Below are 22,366 nucleotides of genomic sequence, written 5' to 3' on the forward strand. Positions count from 1 at the left end.
AAACAATGTAAGAAAGTGTAGGAGTGCCTCTTCTCCAACATTCCTGAGAGAAGATGGGAGTTGAAAACCTCAAACAAAATGTTTGCCCCATCTCACTTGGCTAATTTTAGTTATCTTGGTTCATGGCTATGATTCAGCCCTAAAGCTGTGAATTGCTGAGGAGGAAGGAGGAAAAAAAATGGACTTAAATGTCAAAGAAGTAGGAACAAAAATATAGTTTTCTTTGTTGGGGAACTAGAATTCCAGGATATGGGGATCTTTTTTCTTATGAGGGATGGAATGCTTCGAACTAGAAAAATAATGAGCTCCAGTCAAAACATCGTCAAGAAAGAAAAGAATGGATGATGAGTTATGTCATGTCCGAATTTTTGCTTTCCTAGTGTATTCCCCCTTTTTCCCTTGTGTACCTCTTGAAATCTCATTAAACTAGACATCACTGAGACACCTATGTTGTTGAGTATGATGGAAGCTTAATATGTGGACCGTAAGGGGAAAGGGAGCTCCTGGAGCAGATGAGGGAGAAATGAATGGAGACAAACAGACTATGACAAATAAGTCTGGGGGAGGTGATGGTAGCACAGGGAAGAAAGGCGTGTTTGAATGACGGTGAGCTGTTGTCTTGCCAACTAAAGAATAGAGGGTGACAGAGATGGTTTGGTGAAACTCCATCCTTAGAAAAGAAAAAACGTTTTTCAGTGTAGTAGGTGTCCCCTAGTAAATTGGGTACCATTTGGAATTTCCATAGGTTTGGAGGAAGAAAAGCACAGTCACTACTCTAATACTCAGGTACCTGACCTTTCTACCATCAGTTTAGCCACTATCTGTGTGTTCACCTTTTTCTGCTCTTCAAACTTCTGAACAGTAAAAAAATATATATAGGATGGTTGTAAAAACAGGCTCCAGGACATGAAAGGAAGATAACATCAGGTGGAAGCAAAATGAAAGAGTTCCAGTGACTTCAGAGCAGATTCCCCACAGCCCTGAAGCTAATAAGGAGATGGGTCCAAGACTCAATGGTGAAAGCTGATTTCTGCACCTCCTCTGTCCTCAGCCTCCTTAGAGCACTCCCCGCACCCTCCCCTGTGGCTCTGCTCTTTTCTGTTCTCCTCGGCCCTGGTAGGACTCGAGCAGCAGGACTCATTGTATCTCATCCCCCACAGCCCAAAGCGTCATGCATCTGATGTGACGTGCATCCCAACAGGTAAATGAATGGGAGATAAAGGGGGTGGAAGGGACTCTGGAAGTTGCAGAATCCCACTGCTTGGTTTGCATTTGAGGATACTGAGATCTTGAGGGTCCAAGTGAATTTCTTGCCCAAAGCATCCCCATTTTTTTTGCATCTTCTAGAAGATGTCAGTTAACACCACGGCTGTGACTACCTTTAATTGCGTCTAGGGGAGAGATATTCTAAAGTTCACAGAAGATACTTCCCGGAAGGTTCCTTGCCACCCCCCCCCCCCCCCCCAGTTTTCACACCACCTCGGCCCACTGCCATTATTACAAATCCAGTTCTTTTCAGACTGGCTCAGTTCTTTTCTGAGCCTCTGTGAGGGGTGCCACAGTGCAATGAAGACCCGATTGTACTTTCCATTTCTGTGATCAACTGTTACCTTGTGTGGCAGGGTTAGGGGTTACATAGTATTTCCCACACTGATATGTCAAAGTCCTAAATTTAATACCTGTGAACATGACCTTGTCTGGAAATAGGGTCTTTGCAGATTTAATCAAGTTAAAAACGAGGTCATTATTGATCCAATATGACTGACGTCATAAGAAGACAACCGCGCGAAGACACGGAAAGTAGGAGGCCAGGTGACGACAGAGGCGGAAATCAAAGTGCCGTAGTTGCGAGCCAAGGAATGCCAAGGGTGGCCGGACACAGCCAGAAGCTAGGAAGAGGCAACGAGGGATTATTCTTTCCAGGTTCAGAAGGAGCGTGGCCCTGACAATACCTTGATTTCAGACTTCCAGCTTCCAGAACTGTGAGATAATAAATCTGTACTCTTTCAAGTTCATGGTACTTGGTCATGGCAACACTAGGAAACTATCACCTGCAGTAATAAAGGCAAAGAGGAAGGGTAACCAGAAGCCGAAGGAAAGAAAGAGCTGCTTTTCTTGGGTTGGTTTACTAATGTCACTGGTATTCATTTTTCATTGAAATGACCCACAGTGGTTCCACACGATCCTCTGAAAAAAAGTTCATGAGGGGACCCTCTCTGTCACTTCTTTAAAATATAATATATTGATAGTTTGCTATTTGAATACATGTCCTTGATAGAAGTCAGCTGTTTTTTAGTATTCTGGGTTTTAATAATCTAGTTTCTTCTCCTCAATCTGATGGATTTGGTCTTTCTTCTGTTTTATTTACTTTGCCTTTTAATATTTTATTTTGTAATGCAGTATAAGTGCACGGATAGTAATATGTATTTCCTCAAAATATGGAATCAAAGGCACTTAAGAATACTAATTACCCATAATACTTTTTTTAGTCCAAATGATGTTCCCCACGATGATCTGTTCCAAGGCTCTGATTTGCTCTCCAGAAATAATATTAACAATTAAATCAGGCCTTACAATAATCAGTTTCAGTAGTTTCTTTTGGAATGCTGTTCTCTGTTTACAAATAGCACACACTGAAGTAAGGACTACTTAGAACCATATTTTTCAAAACAAACAAAAATTTTTAAGGTCTTACAAATTATAATATGCATCAAGTGTCCAAGTTTAAAAACATCTGTCAAGAATGTTCACATATTACCCCATTTTTAAGCATAGCCACATTCTATAACCTTCTCCAAGATAATCTACTCTATTACTCAATCATCTGAAAAATTCAAGAGTTTTTTAAGGAAGCATTGCCCCATAGATTTAGTGGCTAAACAACATCCAAGAGTGGGGATACACAGATATCCTCATTGGTCAGAAATCTTAATTCTTTTTAGGGGCCATTCTGGATCGTTGCAAACTCTTTTGGAAGGTTGGGGGTTCAGCTTATGCTCTATGCAGGGCGCAGCTGGATGCCTGTGTCTTTGAAGGCACTGGGATGTATGAGTCAGACCCAAGGTCAAAATCAATAGAACATTCAATACCTCACAGTGCTCCATCTGTGGGGTGTTTTCTGCCCCATTTACGCTAGAAGTTGCAAGATCGGATCGTAGGTGATGATACAGGGGGCCGGGCTACCGGAAGTAGAGCGTGGGAAACACTTACTTGAGTGTGGTGAGTTCTGTAAGGGATGGCTGAGTAGCCTTGAGATAGCTTTCCCTTCGCGCAGCAACTTTGGGAGAAGGCTTGGGGCTGGTGTCCGAGTCCCCGCTGTCTTCATCTCCCATGGCCTTGATGTAACTGCCGCTCCGCATTCTGCGGCAGGGAATTTCATCATCTTTACCTCGAGGGGTGTACCCTGTCCATTCATCCTGAGGGACCTATGCAGATACAAAACAGACAGTTCATGCTTTATACAAGTCTATCTTCTTCTTTTCTTTCCTGACTGTGAATATGGGTAATACGGGTAATTATGTAAAACTTTAGGCATTAACTTTTCAACCATAGTGTTTTACCATAATTGGTCTGAAAATATTTTGAATACATGCACATCTATGTCTCAAGCTTTGAAAGAACCTGGGTACTGGGAAAAAGTATAACCATTTGATTCACTTCTCCGTTTTCTCACGCTGAAAATGATTGTCAGGCATACGGGTGCCGGAGGAAAGCGGTTTTATTAGAGCTTTTCAATGGTTTGTTTTCAGTTGTTATTTAAAATTCAGGAATGTTTCTCCTTTGCCTTCCCTGCATCTTCCATCTCTAGCATATTGTATCCATAGTGCTTCCTCCTAACCCAGTGGTCTACACCAGATGCATTCGCTTCCCAAGCACCGATTCTTTCTGAATCCTCTTAATTTGAATTCAGCCTCCATAGAGTGCTTGAAACACTCTCTGAAGGTTTCCAATGATCTCCTCATGAAAGCTAGTGGCATTTTCTTAATTGAAATTTTTCTTGGCCTCTTCACACACACACACACACACACACACACACACACACACACACTCACACACACTCAAAACGCCTCTTAAGAGTCTCTCCCCTTTTGGCTTTCTGGTTACTCTACTTACCTGAGTTACCCACTACTTATCTGGATTGTTCTTTCCCTCTAGCTTTGCTGGATCCTGCTCCAAGTCCCTAATTGTAGGGACCCCTCAAGACAACGTTCTCAGCACGCTGTTCGTTTTTCTTTCTACAGTCATTTCCTTTGAGTTCAGCAGGGCACCGCACTGTGCTACAGAGGGCTTCTTTCTGACCTTATTTTCAGTTCTTAGATTCCCCAGTTCAACATGGACCCAACCTAGGGTCTCATATCTCCTCCATTGGGTAAAAGAAATGCACAATAATGGCCACTCTTTGTATCCATTAAGAAGTAACAAACATCCTACGTACTGTGCACAGCACGCTGCACAGGGCTTAATGAAAAGAGACCAGAAAATGGGGAGGCTGGTTCTTGGCCTCAACAGAGGTGAGAAGACAGAGCATACAAAAATTTGGCAACAGTTCCAAGTCAACGTGTTAGCAAGTTTAAGATGGGGTGCTGTAGATGGACTATGCACTAAGGAGACACTAGGAACAGGAGTTATCAGTAATGGTGATAGGGAAGGAGGATCCAGGAAGGACTCCCGAGAACTGGCCAGGTTTGCACTGAGAAGGTAAAAAGGTATTGACTATTTTCATGCTAACTATTCACTGATTATCCATTAAATGATGCCATGTTTCATTATTAACATTGAACTCGGCTAAGAAATTTGCTTACAGGATCTTGTTTCATCGATGCAACAACTCCGTGTATTTTTCTGTATTTCTCGGAGGAGAAGCAGAAGCTCAGAGAGCTTAAGAAATTTGCCAAAGACACATAACTAATAAATGGCAGCACTAGGGTCCAAAGCATTTTAACTCAAAGATGAGTGTTTAGTCAATCTAAGATTTATGATTAATAACATACACATTTTAAATCTAAAGTGTTAACTGTCCACAATGATACACACACAGAGTAGACGTCGATTTTTAAACATTATCGGTTCTAGGAACTGAGGACAGACATTCCACTAAAAGCACTATGCTTTCCCCCTTAATTTATACATTTATCTATATAATTTGAAAACGTATATCTAGAAACATCAGACTGAAGAGATGCTACTATTCCTGGACCTGAAAACAGTGGTTGGTAGGTTCTAATGCTGAAAACTACCAATGAAGTTTGGTTAAGCTTCACCATACAGCTTATTTTATTTAACAAACTCTTAAATCATGCTTCCTATGTGCAGGCACTGTTCTAAAGGCTTTATACAGGTTAACTCATTTGATCCACACAGCTAAGGGCACTATTATTATCCCCATTTTACAAATGAGGAACCTGAGGTTATGTAACTCGCCCAACGTCCCAGCTACAAAGGGGCAGAGTTCCGGCCCAGCAGCTCCTGGGGTCTTGCCATGACCATATCTGATGCTGTCTCTCTCTGTATGATCTTGTGGCACCTACAGAACTGAACAACTATAGTCCCATGACACCTTTGTCATCCATCACGTCTGATCCATTTGCCATTTATTAATTATGGTAGTAGCAATGTAGAGTTTTTGCTTTTTTAGCTAAAACCCCATCCACATCACCATAGCAACAGGGAGACTTCTTAGGGAAATTATAAATGCTGAGAAGAGTCTTGTTTTCCTTCCATTGGCAGGTGAGTCACTGCAAAGATATGATCATACTCAGAACCTCATTATTGTCTCAGTAATTACATCTCATAAATTAAGTTGGTACAGCTGAGGGTCACGGAGGAGGCAGCCAATGCTTGCCATTTCTCAGTACTGATGCACAGCTCATAAGTGTCGCTCTCTGAACTATGTCAGAGACCAATGACAACTTATAAGCTCATAATGCTTATGAAACAAAACATGGCAAATTTTTGTTTAGGTGTTTTGTTTTTTTCAAAGTTAGTTTATGGTAGAAACTTGGTCTTATACTAGAAACAGGCTGCAACTGTTGCTAAGGGAACCAGCTGGGAAGTATTTAATGTGTATATGTTTCAATTAAACATATTTTTCAAATGATATCAGCTAAGAAGTTTATGGAAGTGATTTGCTTTGGAATGGGTTTTAAAAATCAATACATTATTCCTACACTGAAAGGTAGCCTACAATAAATTACATGTAAAATAATACAGAAATTAGCTCCAGGAAAAATGTAAAGAAACAGAACCTCAAGACTTTGGAGAGGAAAAATACTGCTGCTGAACAATAAGGGCCAGCAAAGTCGCTATAATTTGAGCCACAGTTTTTATTATGTCTCTTAAATTTGAAAGCAAAAGAGGAGGCAGTGGTTGGTTACATTGTTTTCAAGGAAAGCATACCAGTTTGTTTAGGGGCCAGGGCATGAAATGTTACTCCCTTTCCATTGAAAAGAAAGGAGAGTCATGTGCTGCAGCTACTATTGTGATCTAGTCAAGGTTGCTGTGTCTTTCTGTGTCAGTTGCACAGAGAGAAAAGATTTAGGCAAATCCAAAGAAAAAACTAACCTTGCAGCTGTCTGAGAAAACCTTCCTATTACTGGTCCTAGTGGTTAGGGGAACGGAAGTCTTTGTAAGAAAGGGAGGCTGGAGCAGATAAAGGAGCAGCCTGGGCACCTGTTGATGGCAGGCAAGCCAGATGTCCTGCTTGCCTTCACGAGCTTCGTGGGGCGGTTAGACCCAGTAAACGTTAAAGAAACAGCAATAAAATCAGTCTAATAAAGCTTAGGGTTTAACAACAGTATGGGTTAGAGAAAAAGAGGACTATTTGTTTTTTAATGCGTATGTTTAAGCATGAAACTCCAGTGGAGAACTTTATTTTTGAGAGAACAAAATGAGGATTAGTGTGCATTTTTCTATTTTGGGGATAGCCAGGCTATAACTTAAACCATATGTCATGGTTCAGGAGTAAAAAGACCTCTCTCTGACAAGGAATGACCATAACCAGGTGCTACCATCCTCTAATTACAGGATGAAGATGCTGTCTTAGTTGAAATAGTGTCATGGGCACTGAATGATGGGCCATCCTAATGCAACAAGAGAAAATTAATACCACCTAATGGTGGCATGCTGGTGACATTTTCTGTCTCCCTCTTTGCCTCTCTCCTTGTCTGCCTCCCTTCTTCCTTCACTTTTGCAAGTTTTTTTTTCTTTTTCTTTTCTTTTTTCCAGAGAAGGCAGGATTTATTACTTGCAGCAAGTAAGGAAAACACCTGCTTTCCCAAAGCGGTGTCTCTGCAAGTATTTTTTGCTTGTTCATTTTCAAGCCATGGTTTGGGTGCCGGGAACGTGCAGGCAGTGAACCACACAAACGTTGATCCCAAGTTGTGGAGCTTACATTGCAGAAGGAGAGCAGGAAGAGATGGATGATAGACAAGTATACCCATAAATGAACAAGACGATTTCAGAAACCATAAATGTCATTAGGAAAATAAGATGGGGGTGATGTGACAAAGGGGTTGGAGGAGAACTCCTTTAACGTGTTCCTCAGCGAAGCCACTGGGAAGAGGTAACATCTACGAGGAGATCAGTTCCGACCAAAGGAGCCAACCTGGAGGAGAGCTGGGGAAGTGCTTCCAGGCAGAAGGATCAGCCAGTGCGAAGTCTCTAGAGTAGGGATAAGCTTTGTGTGTAACTGAAGCCTAGGAAGAAGACGCCATTGTGGCGGGAGAGTCCTGACCAAGAGGGAAATGCCAGGAGAGGCTGGGGAGGTGGGACCAGGTCACACAGGCTCTTGTAAACCCACCTCAAATCTTCCTTCAAGCTGAACTCAGCAATCCCAAAGCTCCCTCCAACTGCTCCAGGCTAAATTCAACTCCTTTATGAAACCTATAGCATGTACCATCTACATAAGGGGTCAGCCAACTGTAGCTCACGGGTGAAATCCAGCTTGCCATCTGCATTTGTCAATAAAGTTTTATTGGCACACAGTCATGCCCACTCATTACGTATTGACTGTGGCTGCTTTTAAATTAGAAGGGCAGAGTTGTATGGTTGTGATGGAGACAGTATGGACCCTAACCTGATCCACAGATTCCTTCTAAGTACTTCAGTTGCATAATCCTACAATGGCATTTATAGATATGACTTGTTTTCTGTGTCTTTGTGTCATCTCTCCAATGGCTCAGTAAGCTTGCTGAAACTGGGGGAAGCCGTACTGCTGAAGGGTTAGGGGCTTGGGCTCTGCAACCAGCTTGTCCAGGTTTGGGTTTCCGCTGGACGACTAAATAGGGACCTCCATGGGCTCATTAATTAAATTCTCTGTGCCTCAGTTTCCTTGTCTCTTTCCTACCCCATAAAGTTATACATGGATTAAATGAGGTAATGACCACGAGCACACAGGAAGTGCTCAATAAAGGTCTGTTTTATGGGAGTTCTGCACTCGGCACACAGATGCTCCCTCATGGTGGGTGATGTTGGCTTTCCAAGAAGACTCTCATGCCTTGCTTTCAATTTCTTTGATAATGGAGGGGCAGAAATAATTGAAATATATTAAGCAAAAACTTAAATTTCTAATATACTGCCTACGCCCATCATTTTTAAGTGAGACTGGCCCATCAGGAAATACTCTACATTCTCCGTCCCGGGGACTCATCTCTATTCTGTAGGACCGAGGGGGGAGCCTGCTTCCTTGGGCCAGCTGAAGCTGGCCTGGCTTCCCAGTGATCGAATCTCAAATGACTCCTTTTTGTTCATAAAGCAGAAATCTTAAGGAAAAAGAAAACTCCATGGGAGATATTTTTGTATTTGGAGAAGCTATTTTTCTTCTAGGAACCTTGACTCAAGACCTATGCATTCCAGATGTCTGAGGACGGTTAAGGCCAACAGCCTGTGGTGGTCAGGGAGGTGCTGGGCTGCACGAAGTGTCTGCTCTGTGCAGCGCTTAGTCACTGTGGTGGGGAGAGGCTGGAAAAGAAGAACTAATTAATTCCAACAACAATTTTGCATTCACTCACTGTGTGTGACCTGGAATGAGTCACTTCACCTCTTTGATTCAATTTTTCCATCTGTAAAATGGGGATGATAATAGATGTATAATGAATAGAGATAATGTGTGTGAATATAGCTTGTGAACTTCAAAGCACCATTAAAAATCTGAGAATAAATGTTACAGATCTGTCTCCTCGTGGCTACTTTTAAAGTATGGCGAGCTATAAATATCTTGGGATTAAAAAGCAGTGGTGTTTTAACTAACATCCTTCTAGTCATTAAAGTAGATATTCTAGTATAAAGATATAAAAGCAAAGGGAATATATATATGTAACCCTATGTAAAAATAGAAAAATCTCATCTATATGAAAATATAAATAAAATATATTATTATATATTTCTATTTATAATATATGTAATCTATAATGTATAATATAATGTATATTATATATATTTTATATATCTATAAAAGGTTTCCCATAGGGAACCTTAAAGTGGCATCATTCAAGGTAATTCCTTCTGTCTGAATGTCTCAAACTCTTTGCTAATTTTTTATTCTTGGTGGGGGCAGGGGGAGGTTATCCTACTCCCCTCTTGGCTAATAGGATTTCTATTCTATTCTGAATAGACAAGGTACCCCTACTTTTACACTTCCTCAGCTTTCCCCTGAACTCCAAATGTTGCATTTTACCAAATCCAAGATACCAACGTAAACTCCTCAATACATTTTTGTACCACTAAGAAAGAAACACCACCGATTAAGCTCTGACACTCCATAGATTAAATGATACATTCCAATATCAAAGATGCTAAAACGTGAGAAATATGGAGCTCAGGAATCTATCAAACAGCTTTTTAAAGAATACGTGCAAAAATAAGAACACGAATGGATGTATTCTGGGATAGCAATTATAGAACTTAATGTTTGTATTCCTTAGTGACCAGATTAATAACAGTTAGCATTCAGCTATGTCATGCTTTGGCCCAAAACATAAGTTTACACAATTGTCTCATGATGTTTACAACCGCCTTGAAGGATAGGAAGAGTAAATATTATAATCTCAGTTTATCAAATAAAGAAACTGAAGTCCAGAGAGGTTAGTAGCTAGGTCAGAGTGACACCGCGCCCAAGCTGGGAGGGGTCTGCCATACACAGTCCAGGGATTTGTTTTCTTCGTATTTAGATCTTGGTTGTTTTAGGAGTAACAATTGTCATTTTATGATGATCTAAAGAACACAGAGTTCAGATAAGAAAACAACTTTTGAGAGTTTTAAAGTCTGAGGAAAAAATAATTCATAAACAAAGAACTACATGCCTTGAAATTAATAAAGACATACTATTGCAGACATGGGAAGGCTTACTTTGAAAAGGCCCTTCCAATGCACATGGGGTTTAGCTGAGCTGCTGTCATAGCGTATAACTCAATGTAGATAGAGTCAGACATTCTGTGCCAGGGATGGTCTGGGAGCCGATGGCTGGGAGATGAAGCCATGTGTGAGTGACTCCTTGAGAGCAGATTATCTCAGGATGGGAAGTTGGATGGTGAGGTTTGGAGTAATGAAAATGCGTGAGATTTGGGGAAATCTGAGAGCCACAAAAGGAACGCAGACACTTAGAAAGCCGGGACAGCCGAAATGGAGCATGTGTCCTGAAATATACCAGGGGAGGCCGGGGTAATTCTGTGAGCAGTTCTGGGCTGCAGAGATTTGGGAGGAAAACACATAAACCTAAGGCAGAGGTGAGGTTTAGAGCGAGCTTCTATTTCATCAGGAACCAAAGGAGCTGGGAGAAATAACTCAGGCATTTGGTTCATTAGGTAGAAATGAAGACAGTGTAGCAAGGAAGAGCTGTGATTAAAATGGTGGGTATCAATACTAGGCTTGTATTTGCAAGGCTACCCATTAGCAGCTGTTGATTTCTTCAACAACTGAGCATTTCAGTGGAAGCAACCAGGTAAGTGAGGGCACTTGGCTATAGCTGAAGGGGGTCAACCTATTTGGCCTTTCCCGAGCTTGATAAGGAAGGGTAAACAGGAGGAGGCAAGCCTGTACTTAGGAAAGGAAAGCCGGGGATCTGAGATAATTACAGAATAAGCTGACATGTATAGAGTAATCTCAAGGGCTGGAAGCGATACCAATGTGACTTTATCTTAATCCCTCTAGCAGTCCTATGAAATAGACACTCCTGTTTCCATTTTACTGCGGCAAAACTGAACTCAAAAAGCTGGACTGACTTGCCCAAGGTCATCATAACGAGCAGGAGTCTGCATTTATCTGATACCAAAGCCTTTGAGGATAGCGCGCTGCCTCTGATATGCCGATTGAGGGTGTGAACAAATTAACTTTAAAAAAGAAATGGAGTGCGTGCTCCCATGCTCTGTACTTTTTAAAAATAAAATATAACTGTTGAAATAAGCACACACAGTAGCTTGCCCCTAATTGGCTAGCACGGATAAAGAGGGTTTAAAATAATAAATACGGAAAATAATTGTGAGATAAAGCAGCGCTTACTGTCTCGCCATGGCGTGGCGCCCTTAACAACCGTTGTTCTCAGTTTCTGCTTAAACGGACGTGGACAGTTTGTGAGGAATCAGAAGACCTGCCTGCCTGCCATGCTTTCAAGGGGGCTGTGAGGGCCTCCAGGCACTCTGATGGTTTTTCAGCATTTATAGGAAGGCTTTGCCCTGGATGTCAAGGTCCTGCCTAACGCTCTGTCCGGAAATGGCTGTAATGCATCGGCCTTCTAAGCACTTTTAGTGAGCTCTCAGATTCCCTACTCACTCGGCTTCTCTGCATCTTCTTTGCAGCTGGGAGAACTGCTTTTCTGCTCCACACAGCTTTCAACTTGACAAATGCGACTTGGCATAAATGTCCCTGTAGCCTTTTTAGCTTGCTCTTTTCAGAGCAAAAGCAGAAAGGAAAAAAAAAAAAAAAAAGCAAGAATAGGAAAATTACAATTACACGATGTGTAGATCCCATGGCCTGATTTCCCTGGCAACCACCCTTTCTAACTCCCCTTGAATCCTGAAGCTGGTGTCAAAGTTAATTTGCTTAAGATTGCTGAAAAATTACCTATCAAGGACCAGAGTAAATACCTACCTCTTTTTAAATAGGGCTAATACCCATGGCCACATCTCTCTCCAAATAACATTTTAAAATACCCTTGAATAGAACGTTGTAAACAGTGCTATTTGATGGTGATGCATTCGCTGCTACCCTGTGGAATTATTCTCACCCACGTATGTTTACAGGTATCTACGGGATACCTTGCACCATAGCAGCGCCAGGGCGATACACCAAAGACATTTCACAAAACACAGTCTGGTCTCAAAGGGGTTTACAAGTTTTAAGCGGATCGGGCAAATCTGGGGGGTGGATGAAGGAAAAGAGTAAGAATAGCTTTAACGCGAATCCAGCTAAGTCGAGTATTAGATTTCAGTACGTCCGAATTACCTACTGGCTTTGTAGTTGGTTCTTATGAATCCTCTTCTTGGTGCTAAAACTGTTCCTTTGGAGTTGAATGTATCTGTGCAAATGCAAAGTGCATTTCCATTGGGAAATGGCACTGCAGGAGAAATGTGGAGGGGCAAGGTCTGTGACCCCTCAAAGGAGGGGAAGGACCCATGGGCCTTTGTGGGGCTGGCAGAAAATATTGCTGAGGTGATGCTCACGTCAAAGGGGGCACGATCTGTTGGGAAGATACCCCTGTGATACCAGAACAAGAAATAGTAACTACGGTACTATATTCCAGTATCATATGAGGAGAGGGGAGGAAAACACATTTTATTCATTGTCTACCCTGTATTTTGATTGTAGTGAACGTCTGTGGCTTCTGCTACCCAGTTCTACTTCTGATTCTTGGTTTCACATCCCACGATTTTGCTTTGGGGAAACCTTGCTCCCCCCCACTTGAGGTCTCCATATGTCTCAGGAGTAGCAGAGGCCTTGGCATATCACGTTCCCCAGCTCTATTGCTTGTCTCATGGCTGAGCGTGTGATGTCAGGCTGTTCAATCAGCAGGCATCTCCCGACCTTTGCTTGGAAGCTGGGACAAAGATTGTTCCTCTCCTGCAGTATATCTATAGGGAAGCAATTAGCTTCAGGACCCACTGGCAGCCGTTTTACATTCCCTGCTACACAAACATTATCTCAGGTAATACGAAACCCCAGCATGGTTAGTCATTCCACTGAAAAGATGAGAGAGTTGAGACTTATGCTTTAAATAACATCCTCGAAAATTTATAGCTAGTAAACCGTAGTCAGAATTGAAAGGCACATTTGTCTCACTCAAATTTCTATGATCCTTTCATCATATCATCATATCATTCTGTAACCTTCAACACTTAGTAATTTTCCATTAAACATAAAACTCAAACATCAAGTTGCTGGGAGATACAACACTATAACATTTTGAAACCTGTAACAAGTAGTGAGGGTTGGCTGCTTGGAAGAACCGAAAGACTTTAAAAAATAATGCCCGCAGAACACCCGTCACCCAGCAGTTATAGCTGGCTACAAGTCTGAGTGAAATATAAGCAAGAACAGAATTCTAATAGATAGCAAGATAAAAACACCAGAGGTTTAGGTCTACGGTAAATATATGTATTTCCACTGACTATACAGAGATAAGCTAATTTAGAGTCCTTAGTTTTTAATGCAACTGTTCATTTCTCACATGTCTTTCTGACATATTGGAGGCATGTCTGTTGGCTTGCCATGGCTAGCTAAGCCATCATATTTTTCCATTATTTTTGCAGTCACTAGCATGTAGGTTTCTGTACTATAATTCCATGACTCGAATCCCCTGAGGCAAACTAGACTTCTGTGTCTGGTGTTCAGAAGCAGCGAAGTGGGTAGAAGGTTAGTGAGCTTCCTCCTGGGGTCAATAGAAGCCCAGGTGTAGAAATACCATTCATCAAAAGTAAACTTCGGTGTTGGCTAAAATTTTATGAATCTCCCAGCATGTATGGAGACCCCAGTCCTTGTCAAATGCTTATGAGCATGGATCTTTCTCCTTAGAATGTAAAGTCTGATCATCTTATTAGGAGCAACTGTTAAAGCTCGTTTAGAGTCTAAAAACGATCAAGTCCATCATCTCCGGTATTAATACTTCATTTCCAAATTATGAATTTTGAAATGAATTTCAGCAAATAGTTTCCTTTAGTTTATCATGAATTTGGGGATATTAAGTTTCTCAGATGATGCTATAAATTATTATACTTGTGAAGCATTCACTTAGGTCTTTGGCATCTATTAAATAAAACTCAGCAGATTTAAGAAGAGACCCAAGTAAAGATTTCCTGCTTTTCATCGCTATCATATGATTACTACTGCATCTTGGTGATGTTTGGACTTTTTATTCCAAGTTACGTTTACAACACCTGAAAGTGTACTGCATTCAAATGGACCCAAACAGAATCCTTCCTTCCTGAATACCACACTCTAATATAACCATACGATCATCTTTCAAATTACGTGAATCTAGAAAGAACTGAATAATATTTTGAGTGTCCTTTGCACGTGTGTAACACAAAATTCCACGTTAATAATCCTTGTATGGGGAAACTGTCTCTTGAGGATTTGTACTTTAAGCCTATATTTCAACCCACTTCCTCTAGACAGCATGATATCTAGAGCTAAGAGGAGTTGTCACTAGAGCCTGGGCACAGATGAGTGATACACCCAACAGCTACCTGAACCAGGATTTCCAAACTAGCTCAAGCTCCAGTGAGAGGGCGTGTCCCACCTGCAGTATTCATTGTAGGGTTTGAGGTAAGGTTTCTTAGACCAAACTTTACGATGGTATTCTTTTCCTTTGCTTAGTGGTTAGGCTGGAGGTAACATTACAATACCATTTCTTTTGTGATGTTTCCAAAATACTGTTAAAGTCTTCACTCACTTCTCCGATACGTAGTTGTTATTCAATGTATATTATTGTGGAGTAGCTGCTTCTTTAGTCACAGGGGACACGGCAGTGTATAAACAGGAAAAACAATTGCCTTCGTGGGGGAAGGAGGAAAAGGACATTCATATGATAAATAAAATGTACGTTACATGGTGAATGTGCTGTGGAGAAAAAGGAAGCCGGGGAGGGGGACCAGAGGGTACGTGTGGGCGGGATGTGCAGTGTTGAAGGGTGTGCACAGACCCGGAAGGTCTCACTGAGAAAGAGACCTCCCAGTACAGATCAGCACGATGGGGGGAGAGGGATTAGCCCTGAGATCTGTAGGGTGAGTGCTCAAGGCTGAAAGAAGAGTGAGAAGGTCCTGGGGGGAGGCCAGGTGGGAGGGAGAGGCGACTGTAGGTGAGCACAGCTGTGTGTGATGGTGGGCGTGATGGCAATCAGGTGTGGGGTGCAGATCATGTGGGCTTTGCAGGCCATGGTGATGACCGTGGCTTTGACTCAGGGTGAGATGGGAATAGATCGGAGGTTTTGATGAGAGATGGGACACTTTCTGGCTTAAGAGGATCACTTCCGGTGCCGGTTGAGAATGGCTAGAAGGGGGTGAGGGTAGGATCAGAGGGACAGTGTGGGGGGCTTATGCAGTGATCCAGACTAGAGTGAAGGTGAGGGATGCTGGTGGTGGAGGAGGAGATGGGGAGAAGATAGGGCCAGCGGGTTTCTTAACGATGATCGGGACATGGGTGTTGCAGGTAAGAGGGGAGTTATGAGAGACTCCAAGGCTTTTGGCCTCATCAGTGGGATGGAGTGAATTCCCATTAGCTGAGATGAGGAGGCCCAAGGGAGGTGCAGAGATGGGGGACGAAGCTTAGGAGTTCAGTCGGGGACGCGTTCAGTTTGAGATGCCCACGAGACATCTCAGTAGAGAGACTGAATGGGGATGTGGGTATCCAAGCCTGGGAGTTCAGTAATGTGGCTGGGAAACCAAATGTGGGCAGTCCCATGGTATTTAAAGCTCTGAGAATAATGAGGTGATCTAAGAAATGTAAAAGCGGGCTTCCCTGGTGGAGCAGTGGTTGAGAGTCCGCCTGCCGATGCAGGGGACACAGGTTCGTGCCCCGGTCCGGGAAGATCCCACATGCTGCAGAGTGGCTGGGCCCGTGAGCCATGGCCGCTGAGCCTGCGCGTCCGGAGCCTGTGCTCCGCAACGGGAGAGGCCACAGCAGTGAGAGGCCCGCGTACCGCAAAAAAAAAAAAAAAAAAGAAATGTAAAAGAGAGAAGTGGCCCAAGAGATGTGCCCATTGGGCACCGATCCAACCTCAGGAGCTGGGGAGTTGGGCAGGAGCAAGCAAGGCTGTCTGAGAAGGGTCACCGAGGTGTGGTCCTCAAGGCTGAGTGTGGAGGGTTTGTTGGGGAGGAAGGAGTAATGAACTGTCACGGTGATTGTTCCCTGGTCTTAATCCCACTGGGGCACGAAATCAGCAAGGTTCATTTTAGCCCCGGGTCCTGAGCTGCTCTATCCGAAGGGTTCTGTGTTGTTAATCAGCTTTATCTTCCCAGCAAGCTGCTTCTTGAGTCCAAGGCTTTTGTTTTCTTCTTTCTCTCTCTCTCTAAAGCAGGAGCTTTTGAACACTTTTTAAACTATGTTTCACAGTAAGAAATACATCTTACTTTGGAAATGGGTACATGCACATACGCCACTGAAAGAAAACTACTTAACCTCTCTGCATGCCACGCACTCTCTCTTCTATTTTCTTCTATTGTATTCTACTTAATTAAAAATAATGTTGTTTGTGACCCACTGGATTGATTTCACTAACCACTAATTGGTTGCGGCCATTGGTTTGAAAAACATTGTGTTTTAGAGCATCCAGTACTGAGCGCCGCCACGCTCATTATTCATCAGAGAGACAATGTGATTCATCTTTGTTTCTCCCAAGACACCTTCGATAAAGTAAATGCTTAAGACGTGCTTGCTTGTTGGATGAATAGCTATGAGACCCTAAAGTAATACTCCTTGAATTGAGTGCTCCGGTTCTTAGTTACCTTTACATTTACTGATCGTATTTTTGTAGAAGAATATTTCTAAATGGCTGTCTATCTTCAGAATAAGGACAGACAGGAGTGTCTTTCTGAATGGGCCCCTGTGTAGCCGAGAGTCAGAGAATGCACTGGCCAGGGTTGGAGATGCCCTCCCAGAAGGAGTCGTCAGTCCATCAGCTGGGTTGGTACCACATGTGCAAAAGCAAGAGCAGGCAGCCTGATGCTTGAATGTCTTTTGCATGTTGTTTTTCTAAAAATTGACATATACTTGACTTACAATAGTATATTAGTTTCAGGTGTACAACATAGTGATTCAGTAGTTGTATAGATTATACTCCATATAAAGTTATTATAAAATATTGGCTATATTCCCTAAGCTGTACATTACACCCTTGTAACTTATTTTATACCTAGTTGTTTGCGCCTCTAAATGTAACACCTGAAATCACAAAACTGCTAGAAGAGAGCACAGGCAGTGCATTCTGACATCGTCTTAGGAATAATTTTTTTGGATCTGTTTCCTCAGGCAAAAGAAACAAACAAAAAAAGCAAATGGGACCTAATCAAACTTAAAAGTTTTGCACAGTGAAGGACACCATTAACAAAATGAAAAGGCATTTGCATGTTATTAATAAATAAATTAAAAGGCTTTCATTCACCTTAGAACAGCCCTGTCTTTTTATTCTAATTTATATGGTACTTGATGTCAATGTGAAACCTCTGTCATTTAAGAACTAGAGAGAAAAACCCATTAAATATCTATGACCAAAATAGACGGACTGGGACAAAAAATCATTAGGAATAACATGTTTTAGAATCTTGAAGTGTCCAAGTATAGAAATGATATATTATTCAACCTAGACGTTTCATTAAAGGAATCTTTAAGCACCTGGCACATAGTAAGCTCTCAATAAATGTTAGGTAATGTCTAAACCCTTCTCCACACAGCACACCTACAAACGTGGCACAGAAGAAAATGGAATGTTTTGCCACTATGTAATTCTTACCCGGTTTTTCACGTACGGGGAAGGATCATAGTGACATGAATATAGTATAGAGTTTGGAATCAGGTAAAGCCGGGTTCAGATCTGACTCTACGACTTACCAGGTGTGATTTTGGCCCAGTGACCTTAATCTCTTTTAACCTCAGTGTTCTCAAACATCAAATGAGGACAGGAACACATACTCAGGGCCTTACTGTAAGGATAAAGATGGTATGAACTTACATATAAGTATTATATATATATATATATATATATATAAATATAATGTCTATTAAATAAAAGTTGTTTTCGGAATTCAGAAGGTATTTTTGTGTAGAAATCATGTTGTAAGTGATGATTAAGTTCCCACGGGGAGCCAACCCCCTACAGCCTATTTAATTCATGATAGAGCTGAACCGTGGTGGACTGTGGAACTGTTCAAGGCTCTTTGAGCCTGGGGGTGGGAGGGGCTTGGGGTGGGAAGTTCCGTGCACTTGGGGGAATCTTCAGTGGCCTGTGAGTAAGGGACAGTGGATCAGTCAACGTTCTGAGAGCAGAACAGAATGAACAGAGATTTCTTTGAAGGAATTGGCACATGGTTTTGGTTTTGGGGGATGGCAAGTATGAAATCTGGTGGGCAGGCTGGTAGGGTGGAAACTCAGGCCAGAGCTGATGCTGCCGTCTGCGGGCAGAGCTGATGCTGCTTCTGGAAGAAGAGCTTTGCTCTTAGGCCTTTCACCTGATTGGACGAGGCCCGACCACATTATCAGGGGTCAGCACCTTTCCTTAGTCAACTGAATGTAGATTTTAATCTACACAATTCCTTCCCAGGGATGCCTGGATTAGTGTTTAAGTAAATAACTGAGTCCTCTAGCCTAGCCAGGTGGGGCACCCAGAACCAGCCATCACAGGTGGCGGCTTCTGGGGCGGCGGGCGTGAGACTCCAGGTGCAGACAGGACCACTCAGAGCTGGTTGATAGGCAGGCTGTCTTCGGCCGTGAGCTGTATGTGCTCTGTTCCTTCTCTAGGAGTTAGTTTGGGTCAAAACCTACATGTAAATACCAGCTCCCTAACCGGCCTCTCAGGAGCCCCACAAACGCTGTCCAAGCAGAGGGAACCTCTGCTGTTTGGACTACAGACCCAGCGCCTAGCAGGGCACCCGCCAAGCTTGTGAATTTAATGGACAAGCTTTTAAGGGCAAGAGAGTCATTTGTGAAATTTCTGTTTCTTGTTGACAAATGAAGAGGAAAATCTACACATCACACCACACGAAATACATAGGATTCTCAGAGACCTATCTTTTGTTTAAGCTCTTCTGCATTCTAAAAGACCAAGAATTCCATAATGACCTGCCTTCATGGAACAAATATAGAGCTCACCTAAAAAAATAAAGAACTGCTCTGACAACCTGCCCATACTACTAATGCAACACGATCACAATATTTTAAAACCACTTGTTGACAAATCCGTCTCACCCACCCAACTGTAAGCTACTCGAGAGGCAGGATGACATCATTCCTCTGGCTGAGATTATGTCTTATTCCTGCCTGTATTTCCAGTTCCAAGCAGATTATCAAATAAGCTTAAAAAATAAAATGAGCTAAAAGTGCTCATGAAATCGTTTATTACATCACCTGAGTTATACCTGATGTTTGGATCAGTTGGGATTTAAGTGTGGGAACCTTCAGTCCTGGATTTTCCTCTATGAATAGCAGGGAAGAAGTCTGCCATCTGATATGCAGAGGTAGGGAGTGCCCTGTGCATGCAGGAGCTGGTGGCGGGGTGTAGTATCATGGCGGTGGGTTTGGGGGATCGAATGCATAGCCAGCATCCAGGAGAGAGTCGTTGGTGGCCTCTAGGGAGCTGCAACTGGGTGTTTCTGTGGAGGTCTGCCAATCAAGAAACCTGAGTATATCACTCGGTTTGTCAAATTCAATTCCTTCTCTTCAGATGAACATCTATTCACATCATGCTTTGATAAATGCCATCAATTACAAACGAAGAAACGGACACCCGGAATGTAAATTACAGCTTATACCGCTAATAAGTGGCAGAATTGGGCTAGAATTCAGATCTCTTCTCTCTAGGACCTGAGTGCTTTCAGCTTCATCATACTGCAACTACTTATCCTCTGAACTCAACAAAATGAGAAAATGATTCATCTTCATGACTTCTTTTCACAATTTGCAAAACTGTTTTGATCTCCTCTACGGATATGCAGAGAACAAAAATGGAGGTTGGCTCCTAGGTGTAGATGGGAAAACCCACAACAGAACGCAGTCTTTGGGAACTTACATTTTTTGTACAGCTTATACCAACGTTTGTTTCACTCAGAGGAATCTGTGCAAACGAAATATAGCAAATAGAGACATGAAAGTGACATTGGCTTATAAATATAGGTATGTGTCATGTCTTGCATTGTATCATGAACCTAGACCGTGCCAACTTTTTATGATAAAAACTGTCATGAGGTAAGAATCTTATTCAAGATAATGAACGATTATCTTTGTAGAAGAGTCTTTGCTAATGGCATGCTCCATGATTCCTTCTAACCCCCAATATATATATATTTTTTAACATCTTTATTGGGGTATAATTGCTTTACAATGGTGTGTTAGTTTCTGCTTTATAACAAAGTGAATCAGTTATACATATACATATGATCCCATATCTCTTCCCTCTTGCGTCTCCCTCCCTCCCACCCTCCCTATCCCACCCCTCCAGGTGGTCACAAAGCACCGAGCTGATCTCCCTGTGCTATGCGGCTGCTTCCCACTAGCTATCTATCTTACGTTTGGTAGTGTATATATGTCCATGCCTCTCTCTCACTTTGTCACAGCTCACCCTTCCCCCCACCCCATATCCTCAAGTCCGTTCTCTAGTAGGTCTGTGTCTTTATTCCTGTCTCACCCCTAGGTTCTTCATGACATTTTTTTTCTTAAATTCCATATATATGTGTTAGCATACGGTATTTGTCTTTCTCCTTCTGACTTACTTCACTCTGTATGACAGACTCTAGGTCTATCCACCTCATTACAAATAGCTCAATTTCGTTTCTTTTTATGGCTGAGTAATATTCCATTGTATATATGTGCCACATCTTCTTTATCCATTCATCCGATGATGGGCACTTAGGTTGTTTCCATCTCCGGGCTATTGTAAATAGAGCTGCAATGAACATTGTGGTACATGACTCTTTTTGAATTATGGTTTTCTCAGGGTATATGCCCAGTAGTGGGATTGCTGGGTCATATGGTAGTTCTATTTGTAGTTTTGTAAGGAACCTCCATACTGTTCTCCATAGTGGCTGAACCAATTCGCATTCCCACCAGCAGTGCAAGAGGGTTCCCTTTTCTCCACACCCTCTCCAGCATTTATTGTTTCTAGATTTTTTATGATGGCCATTCTGACTGGTGTGAGATGATATCTCATTGTAGTTTTGATTTGCATTTCTCTAATGATTAGTGATGTTGAGCATTCTTTCATGTGTTTGTTGGCAGTCTGTGTATCTTCTTTGGAGAAATGTCTATTTAGGTCTTCTGCCCATTTTTGGATTGTAACATCCAATATTGACGGGAATTCTGGAATATTGTCTTTAGAATTCTCTCTCTCACACATACACGGACACATACCCACATTTCGTATTCAACGATGATGTTTTTCCAGTACAGAAGTTGTGAACTCCTACAAACAGTAACAACGCAGATATATTTCATTTGAGAAAGGCTTATTTTGGGTCTTTTTTCCCCTTTCTTTACCTTTTTGGTAATGAGTCAAACTGACCTGATTTGGGTTCTTCAGCTATTCAAGCCTCCTCCTGGTAATAAGGCTGGCCTGCTGCCTCCTCCTAGTAATGAGGCTGGCCTGCTGTAATTCATATACACCTCACTGCTGCTGGGTGAGGGGGCACTTAACCTCCCACTCAAGTTTGCAATTGTTTGTGCAGAGGAAGAAAAAATTTTGAATTAACAGAAAAGTGTTAAATTAAGCTCCACTTATGATATCCCATCTGGCAAAAAGTAATTATTTTCTTTTTTCTTGAGACAGAGTTGGACAACATCCAGAAAACAAAACAAACTCTTTTGTGTCAGAAAGTCCACAGGGAATTTTTTTTTTTTTTTTTTAAGGAGGACATAGTTCTTAAATCAGAAAAAGAAAATTAAGTGCTTCCTAGCTTCTAGCCAAACTAGTCAAATGTTCCGATATCACTGTAAGAAGTCCCAAACAGAAAATACTTTTAGGGGGTAGGTAGGACACTGTGGGGTAGGATGAGGCAGGAAAGGGGGGGATTTGTTCTCTTCTTCCGTCCAAAGTGCTTCTAGATGTAAAATTTGACCTGATTTCAGTTGTAATAAATATATGGGACACAGAGGCAACAGACACTCAGAAGTGGTTTTCCCTATCTGGTGTTTTAGGGATGGCTTTTTGAACAAGAATCACATAAGTAACAATTGA

The 22,366-nt window shown here is 42.1% G+C and overlaps 1 protein-coding gene across 17 annotated transcripts in view; it reads right to left on the bottom strand.

The window, feature by feature from the left end:
* DLGAP1 (DLG associated protein 1) overlaps positions 1–22,366 on the bottom strand; it is a 1,249,700-nt gene that overhangs the window by 252,562 nt on the left and 974,772 nt on the right. For all 17 annotated transcript variants that reach the window (XM_060310335.1, XM_060310340.1, XM_060310339.1 and 14 more), the window contains one exon: positions 3,211–3,425. In XM_060310335.1, coding sequence (XP_060166318.1) covers positions 3,211–3,425 — 215 coding nt within the window. The remainder of the gene's footprint in view (positions 1–3,210; positions 3,426–22,366) is intronic.

Source organism: Globicephala melas, chromosome 13 (assembly GCF_963455315.2).
Source record: "Globicephala melas chromosome 13, mGloMel1.2, whole genome shotgun sequence".
NCBI lineage: Eukaryota > Metazoa > Chordata > Mammalia > Artiodactyla > Delphinidae > Globicephala > Globicephala melas.